The sequence below is a fragment of the Argiope bruennichi genome, chromosome 6 (genome assembly GCF_947563725.1).
Source record: "Argiope bruennichi chromosome 6, qqArgBrue1.1, whole genome shotgun sequence".
Classification (NCBI taxonomy): Eukaryota; Metazoa; Arthropoda; class Arachnida; order Araneae; family Araneidae; genus Argiope; species Argiope bruennichi.
The window spans coordinates 68446561-68465761 of record NC_079156.1 but is presented as its reverse complement, the minus strand read 5'-3'; the positions used below and the strand labels follow the sequence as shown (position 1 = coordinate 68465761).

General features: G+C 30.9%; 1 protein-coding gene across 6 annotated transcripts in view; it reads right to left on the bottom strand.

The window, feature by feature from the left end:
* Nucleotides 1-8375: 8375 nt before the first annotated feature.
* LOC129971598 (transcription factor Sox-6-like) overlaps nt 8376-19201 on the bottom strand; it is a 726789-nt gene continuing 715963 nt past the window's right edge. For 4 of the 6 annotated variants that reach the window (XM_056085520.1, XM_056085521.1, XM_056085518.1 and 1 more), the window contains 7 exons: nt 18929-19089; nt 16333-16468; nt 14668-14755; nt 14373-14573; nt 12983-13150; nt 11590-11797; nt 8376-10082 (listed from right to left, as the gene is read on the bottom strand). In XM_056085520.1, coding sequence (XP_055941495.1) covers nt 9815-10082; nt 11590-11797; nt 12983-13150; nt 14373-14573; nt 14668-14755; nt 16333-16468; nt 18929-19089 — 1230 coding nt within the window. In that variant the 3' untranslated portion in view covers nt 8376-9814. The remainder of the gene's footprint in view (nt 10083-11589; nt 11798-12982; nt 13151-14372; nt 14574-14667; nt 14756-16332; nt 16469-18928; nt 19090-19201) is intronic. The other 2 variants (XM_056085519.1, XM_056085517.1) reach the window with 2 other exon arrangements.

Below are 19201 nucleotides of genomic sequence, written 5' to 3'. Positions count from 1 at the left end.
TTAAAATTACATTAAATAGCCATTCATTCGAGTATTTTGTAATTAATCATATTTCGAACTAATTATATTTTTATATGAAATTCAACTATGTTTATGAAAATCAACTGCCAGCCTTTAATATTTAAATAAATTGTTACTTAATTTGCATAAAAAAGATCGGTTGGCATTGGTTAAGGATAAGGAAAGCAGATAAGAAAATTTAATTTCCTGTTATAAATATATAAAGTCTATGGAGACTATTCGTGGCGCCATCTGTGGTGAAAATATCTAAATATTAAATTTATCGATGAATTGCTTGCTTAGTTAATTGCAAAATACTTTAAGATTTTTAATGACTTAACGGAGACCATATTAAAAACTCTGGGAAATCTGTGGCTGTGTAAGTTAATTAATATTCTATAATTAATATATAGTGTATTATTTAATATTCATCTAAAGAATTTTTAAGTAAGAAATGCTCCGAACAAAGTGAAATAATGGGAAAATTGTAACTCACATTCAAGAAAACTCATACTAACATACTTTTCTAACTGTACAAAACTATTTCTTTTTATTTTCTTAATTTACGTTTAGACTTTTTACGTAAGCGCATAATAAATGAAAAGGTACAAAAAGCGATTGAACACTGAATCAATTTTAAGTATTACATGCATTTTTTAATTTTAAAAATTGGCGCGATTCTTTCTTGTGATATCACTGTTTTCATCCCAACAGGGAACTTTCTCAATATTTGTGTTATATTCTCTGTGTTTTCCATTTCATATGTAATATTAATTCTGTTTTGTAAAGGTTTTATTTTAATGTAAAATATTTTTTGAAAAATGGAAGATTTCTTTCTCACTTTTTTTTTTTTTTCTTTTTTTTCTCTTACCCTGCATTTTTTTAAGGCAGGATTTTTTATTATCGTTATTATTTTGGAAATTCATCCGAGATATTTCTGTGCAGTAATTTTTTTTTTCTTTTAATGTAATTCTAAACTTTTATTTTAGATTTAACTTTAAAAAAAATTGCTATAGAAGGAAAATTGCTAAGGAATATTACCATTAATATTCCTTATTCTTTCAATAACCAGATTTTTTTCCACCTTAACAATTCGCCAAGCCATGACGAATTTTTATTATACACAATTTTTCAAATAAATGTGAAATTTATGGAATATCTTGGAGAAAAACAAAATTTTATAATGCAATTTTTTTTCCACAATTAAACTTGAAAATCACTGAAAACGAGACCTTAAATTCAAAGGCTTGAATTCAAACTGAATATAATATTGTCTATGGTTCTACTTATCGTTAAATTTAGCGCGGATCAATTCATGATCCACTCATATATTATGAAGAGGGAAGTTACGAGGCTTTCTTTCTATTAATATTTACAAATATATCTAACGAATAACAACTTTCTATTCAACTAATTAATGCTAGTACGAATACTTAAAAAAAAAAGTTCCCCTATACATTTTCATCAATGACTTCTTGACTTTTACTACTTCTTGACAAATATATTGTCTTAAAAAATACAATGAATTGAATGTAAATTAACGTTAATGGAAACCGGCAGGTGTCCAAGATGATAATAGTAGTTCCACAAAAAAATATTATTTTTTAAAAAAAAAGATTAAGGTTTTCAATTATTCCTACAGAAATATTATACTCATATTTTTTTAATGTAATTGGTTCGTTAGAAAGAGTATTTTATAGATTAAAAAAGAGCAAGACATAAATAACATTTTATGTCTTACAAAAACAGTATTTGCATGAAAAAGCGTTTTACTATTTACTAGTTCGGTTCTTATAAACGACATATTTTATTTGCCAACACAGAACCAGCGTTTCTCTATTCCGTAGTGACATCTAGGAATCAAAATCTGAACTAAAATAAATGATTCATGGAAGTAGAAATCCAGATTTGGAAGGCGCATGAAGGCAATGATTAGCAGAGAAGGGAGAGACAGTCAAGGAATATTTAAATAAGTTAAATGGAAATCTGCTGAGGGCCCCAATTTAGGTGGGGCCGGGGGGGGGGAAGCTTCGAAATTTTGTTTTTTTGGTATTTACAGTATATAGTACTAAATTTTGTAATTTTATTCAATATATAAGGGACTGTACACTTGATCTTACTGAAATAAAAACAAATATCTTTTCTGAATATTACTCAAACAATATTTTCAAATAATTATTATTATTATTATTATTTTTTTTTTTTGTTGCAAGTTTTGGTATTATTTTCTTTTACTATTTTCAAACATATGTTGCTTTGTAATTTGAAAAACAACAACAAAAATAAATGGTTGCTCCAATAATTAAATAGTATGTGAATTGTGTTAAACCGTTTTGTCATTTTTTTAAATGCTTTTGTTTGTAATTACTTGACTGATAGTACTATATTGAAGATCACCAATAATTAAACTCTTTGTCAAACTTCGCTGATCAAAATTATTTATATAGAGATAACAATTAAAATCAAGAAAAAAATTATTTAGCACAATACATTTGTGAGGCGAAAAAAAAAAAAAAAAAAATGCGGGGACACGAGATTTGCACTACGTGGTGAGGTCTTAATCTGGTACTGGAGAAAGGGACAAATACGTGAAAAAATAAAAAGATTAATGGACTATATGATTATCGAGACCGAATTAAGAAAATAACATATTATTATTAGAAGAAGAAAAATCTACTTTTAAATATATGTAATAGGAGGTTTATTCAAAACAGATTTGACCTTTTTTTTATATAAAAAGAATGTTTTTATTGAGATAGAAAAATCTTACATTAATTATTTTCAATGTAGTCTCCATGGGCATAGAGGCGCAACGAGAGTAACTTGTACCCAGATCATAATATAATTTTTCGCTCCCTATCACTATCGGTGGTTTAGTAAATTGAATAACGCCATTATTATTATTATTGCCTTTTCATTATACTTCATTTAAAAAAAATGATATCAACGTACTAATGTTTTGTTCTAATGGCGCTTGGGACATTAATACTTCCCTTGCTCCTCGGCCGCTATTTCACCTCTTGACTCGCACTCTCTGGAAGCAACACTGAGAAAGTCTCTTTTCGAATCTAGTCCGCCGCATTTTATATTATACTTTTCTGGGATGAAATTTGGTCCTTTTCTGAAATATTTTCAATTTAAGAAAAGCCAGAAGTCACACGGAATCATGTCGGGAAAAGAGTGTCTGGTGATACACATGCATGCTGTTTTAGGCTTAGAAATTAGATTTCAAATGTGAAGAATGGAAAGGTCAATTTTTGCAGTGGAATTGAAAATTGCCTAATGCTCAAAGGTTCAATCATTTGCATCTCACAGTTTCAGGAAAGGAACGCAGAAGCTTCTCGAGATAGTGAAAGCTCTGTAGAGAAATAAAATTGGCTCATGATAGAATCATCTATATAAGTACTGTCTATCAAATGCTTGACTGTAATAGGATATTCCTTAACTTATTTTCCTTGCTTGATGTACCTGGTCAAAAAAAAGTTTTTTAGTTGATAGTCTTAATATGCAAGATATGAGACGATTTCACCTGTTAAATATACATATCCTTGGAGATAAATGTCTTGAAGTTTTCAACCATAAGAACTAGGTGGTGTTTCTGTCTTTTCCTACTAGTACCATTTGGAGAAAAACTTATCGTGAATTTCAAGAGGCAAAATCGTAATAGTATAGACGAGAGTCTTTGATAAACGATTCGGATCAATTTTGGGTGCTTCATTCAAAGATGAAGAACATATACAATGAGAGGATGCATCAGAAACTATATACCGTCGCATTTTTTCTTTTTTCTTTCTTTTTTTTTTTTTTTTTTTTTGTCCTATTTACAACGTGATGTGGTAAATAGTAATTTTTCTGATATTGGGAGAGGGGGCAATTTATCGACATATTCTTGCATTCCACAGTATCAATATCAACAACGAATTCCGTATATTCAGGTTTCTTCGCCTCGATCAATCCGTTTCATAGGCGTTGCCGCTATCTTCTATGAAGGTGCGGTGAATCTTATTTTGCCACAAGTGTCGTGTATTTTGTACTCGTGCTAAATCATACCACAGGGGTCAAAGATTATTAATAATTCTTCAAAAATTATTAATAATTTATTGAAAAATTGTATTTAATAAAAATCGCTTGGGATAATTTGTAAAACTTCAAGCAGCATATTAAAACTCTTTAATATAATAGATTTTCGCATTTTATTCAAAATTAAATTTGCAGGCGAACTTTGGTGTTGGGATTTCGTTAGCAGTAATATAAAATATATTATATATACTCGAAATTTTGCTCGCAAATACTGAAAATAAAAAGATTTTAACTAAGAATTTGAGACAGATAATTTAATATTTATTTAAAAAAATCCATGAAAATAATAGCATACTCGGGATAAAACATAGGATGGTTCTTAATATGTCAAATTACGTTTTAAAACTTTTTCATCTAGCTCATTTCTAAATGAAGAGAATTTTTTAACGACTTCATTTATGATAATCCCCGGAATGTATCTGTCTGTGATGGTCATCATTTTGAACCTAAGTAGACGAAGCGGACAATAACTGAGTTGGTTGCCTGTTTCTTCTGAACTGCACTAACATAAAGAAGAACAGTTTAAATTTTGTCAGACATACATCTATCGTCGAATGAAGTCTCAAATCAGCGATCAAGAAGTCGAGATTTTGTCACAAGTGCAATGCAGACCCATATCCCCTGAAATTATACCAGGTAAGTTTTGATAAGTGCATTACCATTAATATTATCTAATTGATACAACTTTTAATTATCATTGAGGCATAATATTAATTTATTGATAATTTTTTTTTGTATATAAAATGATAGGCCGAAAATCCATCTAGTTTTTCGAAACGCAATTACGTGGCCTTTAAAACCAGACCGATTGATTAAGGTAACCGACTTGGTTAAAAAGATGATTTTTCCAGAAAATGTTGGAGTTTTTCTTATGATTTGAAAATGAAGTCCAAACTTCGCATATTCTAAAACAGACTTTGTTTTTAATATATGTGAGATAGAACTGTAAATACAATAGTTTTAATAATACGCAACAAATAAAAATGAAATCGGAAACTGATATTTTTAACTGAAAATGAGTGATTTATTTTATTTTTACTGTAAAATTCTCCCAAAATAATATTTGAAATGTTTATATTAACTCTCTGCCTACCTCAACTGTAGTTTGTTAATTTAGGTATTTCCGTTAAAAATGCGTGAAAGCTGCATTTATTTCCATCTCATTGGGATGAACTAATTTACAAGTACAATACTTAAACGCATTTTTTGAGGAATGAATATTTCACTATGATTGATTCATGGAAAACATTATATCTCAAAATCAATTCTATAAAATTTCATGAAATTTGGTATGCATATATCCAATACCTTTGAGGGTGAGATAGACTGCGGGTTTTAAGATGGCTTTATTTAGACACGTTTCACAGGTACTTTAAGTTCAAAACATGGACAAATTTTGACAAAAAAATCATTAATGGCAACTTCATATGCTCATAAAATTTTTATTTATTAAAATAATTTTTAACTTGTGGTCTGTTACATTTTATGTAGTTTGAGCTATATATAGGTGAAATAAAAATTAAATATTTCCATTATTTTTTAACTTACTCTTTTTCCTAACATTGAAAATTTTGCTAAATTTGCATTAAATAAACAGGTTTGTTTGTTTTTCAAAAATTAAAGGTAATGAGTGTATTATTTTTCTCCTGATAGTGACTTTTGAAGTCTGTTTTAGTTATTTAGTAAAATAAAAAAAAAAAATTATGTATCATTTTTTAAAAATTCATCTCCGAACCTAGTCGGATACCTTAAAATTAAACCGATTCTATTCAAATTTAAGCTGTGTCCGTACTGGTTGATACATTTTGTTGAAACTTGAAATGCGTTACATGAACTGTGCAGATAAAAAATGCACTATAAGTAAAATAAAATAAAAAAAAATAACAGTAATTCAAACTTTAACTACCAGACAACCGTTTCTTTCGTGTAAATTAGAAAAAATAGTACGCAAATTAGAAAATTTTACAAACACTAGTATTCTGTACTGAAAAGACATTCTTCCTGATGACAAAAAGAAAGTTACAGATTTGCTGATGAAATCTTATTTGGAATATCAGCGTCAAGCAGTGGCTTGCTGAGCGGGTCTATATTGAAGAACGGATTTAAAAAAAAAAGATAACTAAATTCAAACACTTTGAGGAGTTGGAATGCTGCCAGGAAGAGGACGATAATGGATGTGAAATGCAAACTGTGATACTGCTGCTGTGGTTGGGTATTTTTTTCCAATATTCCTTTGAGTAGTGTCACATGAATGGTTGGGGGAGGGGGGTTAAGGGGCAAAAGATTCTGCGTTCTATTTTATAGTGATATTTGTATGTAGTGGGGCCCATTTTAAAGTGATATCTGTGTTTTGTATTATCTGTATCCTTATGATACAAAAGTTATATTCTTCAAGACTACATTTTGCTTACTGGCTTTTGTCTGGAACAGCCATTTTCAATGCACATAGCCTCAGAAAATCTATGGCCACAACGCGTGTGTGACAGAATAAAGAATACTAATCCCATAGGATACTTAAAAGTCCCTATGTTGTTCACGAATAACCTCTGGATTCTAATACGAGATCATATGGTGTAGATTTACTGCTGACTTCTTTCCTTTGCAATCACTTCTCAAGACCTTAAAAAGTGTTCCACGAAGGACACCAATTACTGCGAGCTTTTCCTGGCGGCAAGTTTTACAAGAACGAAAGTGTTGTGAAACTATTGCCTTCGGCAACGTGATGCAACACTTAATATTAAGGGACGATTTTGAGGTGCTCGTGCAATAATTTCAAGAATGCTTCGTTCTTTCTATTTTTAATTCCTGCTTGAGAAATTCTTGTAAGATAGCACGTATAGAAGAATCACGCTGATTCTGTCTAAATCGGAAGCAAGCCTAATAAGCATATTGTAGAAGATTATTTGAGGTATCATTAAACATGTAGTAACACACTCTGAACACGTGTTCGAGGAAAATGGAATGGATATTTTTAAAATTTTCTTTTCCCCTGATTCTTAAAGTGTTTACAACAAATTGCAATCGGATACATTGACCAAAACAGACTCAACAAAAGTTCGTTTTGAATTATAAACACTGCATTTCCTTTTTCAACAATTGGAAATTAAATGAAATTTTTGTTAGCACTATACGAGATCGAATATATTATTTGTGAAATAAACTGTATAAGTACAGCCAATAAATTTGAAAGAAATTATTTTATTGTAAAACATAGATTTATAATTTCAATAAAAATAATGTATTGCATAAACGGAATTCAACTCAGTGTTTTCAGTTTTTAAAAAGAACAAACATATTCGGAATGATTTCGCTTTTGTGAAGTTATTTGGTTGCTTCTGTTAGTTTTAAAGTTTTATTTTATTTATTTATTTTTGAAAATCATTTAGATGAGTAAACAACTGGAAAATTAGAATACATCACAGATTTTTTGTTTTTACTGCGTGTAGCTTATATTTTACAGAAAGAATTGTTTTATTTAGAAGGAAACTTCCAATTAATAAAAATATTTCATATATACTTTCCTTTTTTTAAAAATCTTGTAATAAAATTTACGGCAAATGAAATGAAATTGATCAATTATACTCAAAAAAAATCATACATGTACTTTTCGGTACAGAAAACAATCCCAGAAGAGAGAGACCCCCCCTCCCCAAGATTGCTGGTAAGCATTTATTGTATCTTTTCTAATTTATGCATAACTTCTGGGAAAAGTTTAGAAGATTTTATTCATAACTTTATATACATTTTAATCAGTTAACTGTCTCGACCTCTTCGGAAAATGCGGATATAAATTGTGTCGAAAAAATTTGGCGATGACGAGTAAACTCGTCAAACACAGAATATGTGTAATATAAAATTATGATAAAATAAAATGACTTATTTTTTTATTTCAATTATCCCATTGATTTATTTACGTAAACTAACACATATTTTTTGCATATAAATGAAAAGAAACAAATTCGTTTATTATTTTAATTTGCTATTAGAGAATAGTATTGAGCAAAGCATCGTACAAACGCATAATAATCTTTTATTTGTCCCTCTGATTTCGACTTGGCATCAAAATATTTTAAACATCTTGAAATTTAAGAATATGTTTTGAGTTTTTATTAAAGTTGTACTTAAAACTGCAAATTGTCACTACTTATGACTCCTGACGAATAAACTCGTCAAAAACAGCTAATTGGTTAAAAATTGCTTTTAATGTATACGCACTGAAATTTAAACAATAATATTATTTAAGTGTGAAATTAACGAGAAAAACAAACAAATGAAATAAAATGAGAGACAACATCTTGTATTCACAAAAGTGGTTTATTTTCATTCAATCATCGCAGATGAAATTCTAAATATTTAAGTGTCAAACAAAAAACAGCACATGGTACAAATTAAGAGATGAAACTAAAACCACCTTTGTTTCGTCCAATAATACTGTTACAAAAACAAAAACACAAAGAAAATGTACTCTGCAACAGATGGTTAAATCACAGACTAGAAGAGAGTTCACATTGAGCAGTTGTATTTGCACATCAAATTTTCAAAAGCCTGCACAAGTCACTATATATACCGTGGGCTTCCTTTGGCAATGTAGAGTGGAGAGTCAGAAAAAAAAATGCCCTTTAGTTTGTTTTCATAGAAGCAACTGGCCCACATCTGTGTCCAAATAATGGGAATGACAGCTTATATTTATTTATAATATTCTGTACACACTGTTGAAGCTGTTATAGAATAGCCTACATGTACGGTTGTATTTTTCTCTCCTGTACTGACTGAACAGCGAAAACAGTTCAACTGAAGAAATGCTGATGGATTGGATATTACAATAACTTCGGTTAAGTCTTCTGAAGAAGGTACAGATGGATCCAGTTAAGCATCACAGAATTATGTGGTGTAATTCGAAAGTCTTGCTCGGGGAGAGGGGTTGCTGTTGTGCAAGGATATATTCTTTTCCGCCAATACATGATTACCATTTGCTTTATACACAGGGACTTACTATCAGTTTGATTATGCAGAAGGTGGCTCTTTATACAATTTATGTACAAATTTTTTTTTTTTTTGATTTGTTAAATGTAATCACGACTCACATACAATTCTTAATGACTAAATAATTGCACATTTCATTTACAGTACTTTTCAAAAGTACAATTAATAAGAGAAAAAAAAAACATTTAGTGCTCGGCACCGGAAATTTACTTTTAAGAATATAAAATATTTAAACAATGATTTGTTTACAAATAACATAAAATCAACAATTAAAATTAGTCAAAATCCTTAAAAATAAAACATCCAAGATTAGAATTTCATTTGTTAAATGAAAAAGAATGAGCTATCGCGATTCTTTTTTTCTTATTTGGCTTTTACATGATCACAATAAATAACCAAATTAAAAAGAATGAATTAACAATAAATAAATAATTTTGCAAGCCCATTTCTTATATAAATACTAAATTCCTCTATTCCTATCATAAAATAGAAAAGTCAATTTCCCTCAACTTTTTTACAAGAAATAAATTTTGATTGAGCATTAGCAGAAAGGATATTAAGTACAAAAGTCCAGCTGATCTAATATGCCTATTTTCTACTACATCCTTTTTTTGAAACATGGATAATTATTTACATCATCCTTTGTACACTGTCCAGCAAACCCCTCAAGCCCGAGATAGAGAACACACTGGATCCATCATCAAAATAAATGCTTTACAAATAAATGTCCGATGGACTGGTGGGGAGACTCTCACGTGGAGGTTTCCATGGAAACGGGGTTGTTTTCATTTTGAATGCGTTGCAAGGAGGCTGAGGTAGAAGGAGAGGTTCGGTCGGGTGACAGGTGAGATGGGGATAAGACAGGGTGGCCCTCCATGCTGCCGTTGGCGGGGTTTAGACCCATGTTCAGGGGATGGCCCATACTGCTGGGGCTTGTCGATACGCTTGGCATTGACATGATGGAGGAAGTGGGTGTCACCATGGTGGGCGAGTCCATAACGCCAAGGCCGTCACGATACCTGAAGAAAAGATTAATAATGTAAAAAGAAAATCTTACAAGTTGTAAATATTCTTTTTTCTATCTAAAATTGTAAAAATGAACAAAATGTTATATTTTCAGTAGGTGTAAAATGGTTATGATAATATTTTATTACTTGTGAAGATTGGCAATTTAATACCCAATTCTTGCTCACTTGATATACGTCTCAAACGCGGTACCAATTTAATCTAGGATCTAATAAAAGGTAAAATGAAAGACGTCATATCACAGGCTAAGATAATGAGCAACCACGACATTAGTTGAATTGTCTATTTTAACCTGTAACTGGGTATGATGAAATAATTCAATGTAAAACGAATTGAATGTAAGTTAATTAGAGATTTAAAATCGGTTCATACACTAAAATTAACTTAGTTATTTCTGTTATTTTCATAAATAACTAACTTTATTCTATACACCATTCAAATAGTTAACTCTAAATTATATTATAATCAGGCAAAACATATGATAGCTGTTAATGACATTTAAATAGTTGATTTTCAGGGTTATATGTAGCATTTACGAGAACACATAAAGTGACAAAAATGTTAGAAACTACTACAGAATTGATTTTTTGTTTTAGAAATTGTTTATACAGCAATTTAAATATCTGAAGTTAATCCATTTATCTCGTGTCTTTGTTTTAGTAATTAATCAGAAATAAGCCAATCGTTTTTGCAAAAACCCATACAGTTTGCTATTGAATCAAAGGCCATCCGTAACGACTGTTCAAAATTTTAAACTCCTTAAAACATGATATTCATTAGAAATTCCTTCGTTAAAAGATAAATTATAACGTGAAAATTCTGCATCACGAGCTAGACACAAAAATTACTAATTCAAACGTATTCACATATTTCATGCACTAGAAAACATACATAACAGAATATATAGAATTGTAGAATTCCAAAGTTAGAAGACACACTTCGGCGAGTTGATACAGTTTTGACTACTTATTATTTAGTTTCATAGAAAAACAGAATTAATTCACAAATGATAAATACATTTAGTTTGTGTAGTTTCTCAAAAATAAAAAAAAGGTAAGTGGGGAAATATATCAAATTTGAAAAAGAGATTTATATTTTAAATTTAGTAATTTTGCTTTATCAACTTTTCACCTGAATGCAATTTAATATCTTTCTCCTAGCATTACAAACACTGTATATGTACTATGTTCGTAATTGTACTGTGTTTGTAATCAATCCACTGTGCACTGTGGGTTGGAAAGGATCTAGTCATATTTATTTGTTATTTATAGGGGCATTTTAAAGAAGATATCTGGAGTCATAATCTAAAGAGTTGAGGGATATATACAGTTAGCAGAAATGGTTTTAGATCAGGAAGATTAATATCTCATTCTGAAGCTAGGGCGGGGTGCAACTAATAGTTATAATTTCGAAATCACTGTATTAGTGTATATATTTAATAATCAGCTTGCCGAACGTGTGTCTTTCAATGCACGATTCACACAAGATAAGTATACACACCACAGGGTGCGCATCTCTTGCCTCCGAGATTTCATCATTTGCTTGTATTCCGATATTCTCAGTTTCTTCCCATCCACGATGCAGGTGCGTTTGGGTCGGGGCCGGTACCTGTAGTCTGGGTGCTTCTCCATGTGCAATTTGCTCAGTCGGGACTGCTCTTCGTAGTAAGGTTGCTTCTCGTTATTAGTCATAGCTTTCCATCGAGCACCTGAGGAGGGAAAAGTATTGCGATATTATAAGACGTTCCACATTGGAAGGGTTAGTCCCAATTTTGGAGGGGGGGGGGGCTCTGAGAAGGAAAACTGGCTTTTATTTATAACAGAACATATAATAAAATAAAAGATTAATTCTATAGGAAGGGTATTTTAAAAGCCATTAATCTTCTTCAGTTTTATTAAAGAGAGGTACTTTAACACTATTATATGATCATTGTAGCAGAATCGTTCGTAAAAAAAATAATAATGGTAATATATCTGTTAATGTTTGAGTTAATTACACTAATAATTCTGATATAAATATTTTTTTACACTGGTCAATTTCAAATTCTCTATCTAAGTTAAGACATTTTGGTAAATTTATCTCTTGTAAGTTTATCAAAAGCTTGGGCAACTGGAGGTCAGTGTCAGAACAATATTCAAGACATCAGCGGAAAAACATATTCTAAAAATAATAACATCATTATGCTATTTTTACATACCGTCAGTTCAAGTAGCAATTAGAAATGGAAAATAACGAATTGCAAGAATAGAAAATATTATTATCATTAAATAAACTGATTTTTGGTGAATTTGCATGTTTTATATATTTTATTAGTTCGAAAAAAATATTTTCAGGATTGTCTTCTGCTAGCAGATACAATAACTCTTATAACATAACGAATGAGAAGGATTAAATTTGGTATGCGGATTTAACATTTAAATAATAGACTTCTAAGAAATTTCGGACGAAATAGATTTACGGGAAATGTGACTTATCGGTTAAAATGTGTTAGAAAATAAAACCACAATATGCTAGATAAATAAAATTTGGCACACCGAGTTATTGTTAGAACAGTAAACATATAAACCAATCCATCAACTGATTAAAAGTCTCGAGTTTATTCCATGGATATGTGAAAGTGATTGCTTAAAAATCAACCATGACGAGTTAAATATTAAAGCATGCAATCTGATACCAAAATTGCAAATCTAATTATCAAAATGTTAAACCCTATTAATCGAAAGATAGACTTCTATAGTTCGCATTCCTTTCGCTTCTATATATGACCATGCTTAACACAATCCGCACCGTATTGTGTTGCTTAAATATTCATTTATAATTTTCATTTTCGAATGACAAATTTATTTAATGAGAATGAGTTCAAAATTTTGTAAAATATAAAGCTTTTACTGACCTAAAATTTTCGATATATTGGAGTTGTGCATGTCGGGGCAGGCTTTAAGTATCTTCCGTCGCTCATCTTTGGCCCACACCATGAAGGCGTTCATGGGCCTCTTGATGTGAGGCTTTGATTCACCCTCTTTCTTAGTCTGACGAATGATTTTGGCACCCACAAGCTTACCTGTTCAAAAGATAAAAAGAATCCATTCATAAAAGAAATACACAAGATTTTTCAAGCATTTCTTTGTTGAAAACGTAATCATCATTTGTATTATAAAAGGTGAACAGAAATATGTTTGGCAATTTCATAACTGAAAAATTTCTGAAATGTAATTTGTATAACATTTTTGATATGGCAGCAATAATAGTTTGAGTGATAGGTGATCCCAAGTTTCAGGTCAACATCTCAGTGAGATGTAATGTGTGCTTGCTTTATCATCTTCCTGTGTTTTTGTAATGGTGAAGATACTGAAAAAGCTAAATCTGTATGCAGTTTAATAAAACTTACACTGTACCAGAGCGACGAGATTTGTAACGGGAATGCCAGGAAAGAAACTATACTTGAAATGCACTGCATTAGACCAAGCTATTATGCTTAATCTCATACAACACCGTGCGCTGAATCTTGAATCACATCTTCGATGAATCGTTAGAGTAAAATAATTCATCAATTTCAAAGTCAAGTGTTTCTGTTAGACGGTACGGTAATGTTTCATGCAATTAAACTTGATCGAACATTTGATGGTTAGAATGAGCCAACAGATGGCAGAAGTTTCAACTATTGCTATCACCTTTGTGGTGTTTCTTTTTCAAATTTGTGTTAAAAAATGATTATTTACCTGATCAAAGGTGGCAAAGTGACTCGTCCCTGCAGCCTTACGACCACATAAACAAGTGGTTTTTCCTACGAATGTTCTACACCTACTCCGACGCGAATGTCGAAAACAGAGTATCACTGAAATATCTTCTAAAGCGAATATTTGACATTTCACGGATCGAAGTCTCGCCACATGCCACATAAACTACCTACTGCCCACTATTGAATGGTGTTCGTTGTATCGTGTAATGTCAGCTTTAAAAACATATGGTAAGAACTTATTCATTGACGGAGCACTTCCAAAATTAAAAAGAGCAGCTACAACGAGCAATCATGAAAGAGGAATTCTTTGTGAGTTCCACTATCTTATTACTATGAGTACTCTCAAGTTTGGCTGCGTAACTGCTTAATAAATTATTCTTTCTGCCCAATTAACTAACCATCCATCTTTTATATTTATCGAAATATTTAGTATCGTTATTAAAATAAGATTCGTGCGATTCTTTTGCAGTTCTAGTATTTACAATAGTACAAGATTATATTAAATCATAAAATTGCAAATTTAAGAAATCAAGGCATTACTTACTTGGGGAAGTTGCCAGATGAGAATCATGCTTTTTGTCGCCCGATTCCATTGGGGGTGAGGTGATATCACAGGGTTCATGTGGATTCAAGCACTGGGACAAGTACATGTGCAAGTTGAAATTCTGAAACGTTCCAGGATGCTGGGAAAGACTGCTCGGGATGTGACTGCTTGGAATAGAGGGCATCACATCTTTCATTTTATCTGCACATTCAGGAAAAAAAAAATCGAGTCAGCCATTGAACATTTTGTGATTTCCAAAGAAAAATTCAAGTTTTTGAAAACGAGGGCTACGCACCTTGTGTTGGCATCATACCGGGTGGTCGTATGTGAATTCCAGGCGGCATCGGTGGATAAGCTCCCGGAAGATAAGCAGAGGGTGCCATCTGCAAGAAATAGATGATTAAAAAAAAACTATAAAAATAAAATACCATTGATGCAAATATATCAGATAATTATTAAGAAGCACGAGAGCTATGTAACGCTGCGAAGAATAATAATCAGAACAAGACCAGGAGAGTTTATTTTAGAAAGACCAGACTAGTAGATGTACTTAGAGCTTGCAGTAAAATGCATTTGATTTTCCAGCATAAACTCTGCGAGAAACCATCAACTCTTCTGAAAATATTTGTCACAGCAATTTTGCCCTGGGTTTTTATTAAAATGGTTACAGCTGATGAACTTCTACAATTCCATTATTGCTTTTATGTTTTGGTGAACCAATCATTTATAGCCTGTATTATCGAACTTGCAAATAAATGGTAACAGGGCATCTACATTGGATGTGAATGAATAAAATAACTATAAGACTAGTGAACTTTTTTATATCTATAGAAATAAATGCAAATTCACGCATAATATTAATGCGCATAAAGGCATTCCAGACAAACAAGACGGCTATTTTGTATTTATTGCCAGTCATTATGAGTACTTTTCATCATATATTTTAATGTCCTTGCTGGCAATCAGGATATATTTTTATATGCTTTAAATAACTCTGCGTACTTTCGGTAGTTATATATCAAATATAATACCAGATTAAACAATTGCTTTCAGACTGTGGGAACTAGGATTTCAGTAATATTTATTTCTAAAAACTGAAGGATTGGTTTCTCCGAAATTATCTTGCGTACACTCTGATGGAAGTATTATCCCCATCCCATCGCATAAACACTGTGGAATTTGGGCAAGGTCGTTAATGCCACAAGTGCTCAGATTTTTATCTCTAGTATTCCACATATGAGAGTTTTTGTTTCGCACCATACAAAACAATAATTACGAAATATTGATCTTCAGCGTGAATCTAGCGTTTTGGCTGAAACTAGCTGAAAACTTAAAGAAACTAGTATCCGAAAACTGTATTTGTATTTTGGATATTTGCTTTCCTACTGACTGAATTCACATTTGACATAGAACCATAATTATAGTTGTAAAATCACATAGCAAATTTCATTTTACTAAATCATTCAGTTACAGGTATCGCGTTTACATGCATATGAAAATACCGATCGACAGGCGGACAACACTATGACAGATCTGGTTCACAATTTAATAAAAATCTATAATTTAATAAATAAAATTTTAGCAATTTAGCTTTTTATGTTTGATAGTTATCGCGTTCACTTGTATTTGAACAGCTGGTCAGACAGACTTCGTCTGAATGGATTTTGTTCAAAATGAAAGGAACTCTCAAATTTAGTATAATGACAATATACCAAATTTCATCCACCTAGCTCAATTTTTTTTTAATTGCCGTATTCATAAACAGACATAACGTAAAAAATGCCCCCGCCCGCCCCCCAAGATCCAGGGAGGTGTGAAACACCAAAATCTCAAGTTGGAATTCTTTAAAGATTAATTATAATACTTTTTCTTTCTATACGCAGTATAGAAGAAAATTAAAATGACAATACCAGTCAGTGACAGACATATAAATGTTAAGTTTTGTAGGAATAATAATTACCTGCAGAGGATTGGGGTGTTGCATTGCGCGCGTCATGGCAGTAAGTTGGTCGTATACGTTTTGATTTCTTTGATGTTGGAGAGTACTGGGGGACAAAGACGTTCTTTCTTCATGCATTGGTACACTGGTTGGACTCCTTAGAAAAAAAGAGAGGATGAAAATTATAAGCAAATTGAAATCGAAAGCAACCATTCAAACTGCAGAAAACTTCTTAAAATAACTGCAAGTACTTCGATTAAAATTATTTCATAAACGTGTGATCCTTTTACCCCCTTTTTTTTATAAGTCAGTGAGTACATTAAGTTTTAAAATGTCTGAATAAAATTCTTTTTGATTTTCTTTGAATTATACTGAGTAAATTAGAAATATTTTATTACGATAAACTTCCCTGAAAATGACTTGCAATGTTTTCATTAAAATAGTACTCAACAGATGGCGCTCATATCAAACCATTCACAACAAAGTAACTCATTAAGCACGTGAGCGCCCATTCGTGAACATGAACTGATATTCTAAAAGCAAAGTGTAGATAAATGAAAGAGCTTCCTTACTATAATTTTTTTTTTTTGGGGGGGGGAGAAAAATTAAAGAAACTGAAATTTGCTAAAGCAAATTTTAAATTAAAGTGCGGAAAAGTATAATTTTGCAATATAATTTTTGACTACCAAGAACTTTTTAAACCTATAAATGGTCGCAGAAAATGCATAATTTGAAAATGGTTTGAAGAAGTAGTGTGAACTTCCTACAATAATGTTTCAGTATAAGTATTGTCAGTAAAATGGCTAGATATAAAAGTAGATCGAGGTAATCAAGAATCTAAACTTAATTTTTTTAAAAAAAAGTTTTACATTTTCTGATATTTTGTGTTTTTTTATAATACGCATTTATAGCTGATTCCCATAATGGATAATCTTGAATGATCAACGGCCTTTAAATTTGGGACCTTCCCCCTTTTTTTCCCCAAAATTGCAACCCCACATATTGTTCTAAAATAATTTTTAAAAACAGTAAATTGTTTGGAACTGCACTGAAGGAAAAGTATTTGCCAAACTCTGAGATTAAAATCTTTTAATTTTTTTTTAAAAAAAGCAAAAGATGTATTAACATTTATTCTATAGTCGTTTAATATTTAAAATGATTCATTAAAAAGAATCCAGCCATTTTGAATGACTCTTTCCATTAAAATTATTAATTATAAAAAGCTTTTTCAAATGCACTAAAAAGACATTACTCAAAGCAAAAGTAATTCTTATAGATACAATTTAATTTTTATAAATCATTTACATAGCAGGAATGTTTTGATCAGATGAAATAACTTTTTTCTAACAAAATATTTAAGCGCAGCATGGAAAGAAGAAAAAAAGTTTCTTGCGATAGAAAATACAATACAATCAAATTAACAGGAAGCAGTACAATACGTCTTCCTTATATTAGAATAGACTAATATATAAAAAAAAAACAACAAGGATGGTCTTCATTAGCTTCATAACAAAGAAAATGCAGCTTGAAAAGGAAATCTACTAATTTCTGCATATTTTCCCCCCTTCATTCAAAGCAACCAGATAATAACACGTGTGAAAACCTTTGTTAAGAAACAAAGACACTATCTGTAGGGATGCTTTAAGAAAATTTTGTTAAGCTAAAAAAATGACGAAGAAGCCTTACAACTGATATTTGTGAATAAATAATAGCCTAAGTAATTAAAATTTCATTCATAACTTAAAACAGAAATTTAATCTATTAATAACTTGTTCACAATAAGTGTTTCACTTTTACCGTACTACTATTGTTTATGATGGTCATATAAAAATGCATCCTTTTCTAAATTAAACACTTACAATGAATCAGAAGAATTTTAAAATTCGGATGATCATGATTCATTAAAATTTATATTATGAAATTAAAATGCGGGTAGTGTTAATAAAAATTTCTAAACTCAACAATATGCCGCCGTTTGAATGTAATCGAGGAATTTCAACTGTATGACCAAAATTAAGAAAATGTTAAATTGGTGCTTTTATTGTACCTATCTGTATTTCACCTTTTAATGTAACACTAATTAATTAAATAGTTTCTAATATCTGAAAATGAATCTCTGAATTAAAATGTGTGTATGTTAGTTCTTTCTGAAACTCGATGAAACACGTTTTCATACAAGTAAAAGCAATTAATAGAAAAAAATGATGTAAAATATTAAGAGAATAAATTTGAAGTTAATGCCTAAGGCTGTCAATTAGATTCTAAATAAAATTGTTAATAAATTAATTTACAACATATACACGACAGTTTTGAATGAACGAATAAATATTTTTTTTATATCTATTATTGTTCACAATTTTTTTTATACTTAAATAAAATCCAATACAGCCGGTTGGGAACAACCTGTTTCTTAGATACAAATCCTATTCAAAATACGTTTTTTAAAAGCATTCTCCCCATTCAAGAAATAAAAGGAAAAAAATAAACAAAAAATTGAATATTTAAGAGTTTGAACACGTTTTTTTCTTAAAACTTTTCACATTTCTGCTTTTTCAAAGATGGAAATAAATCAGAATCAGGAAAATGATGGTTCGGTGCATCAGTGTGGGCAACTCACCTCATGGGCCTCTTGGATGAGCTTTTAGAGTGTTTCGGTTTAGAGAGGTTGAGAGGTGCATCAGCCTCCACGTCCGGATCGGAGCTGCTGATACTGGGGCTAGGGCTGGCGATGGGAGGGGCCAGCTGATTAACCCATGGCTGGGATGCAGGCTGAAGCTGCTGAAAAATACAAATTTTTGCATAAGGAATCATTTCGAAGAGCATTATATTTCAATCAAAACAGAACATACACAAACAAAAAATTACCAAAAAAAGATCGGATAAGGAAGAG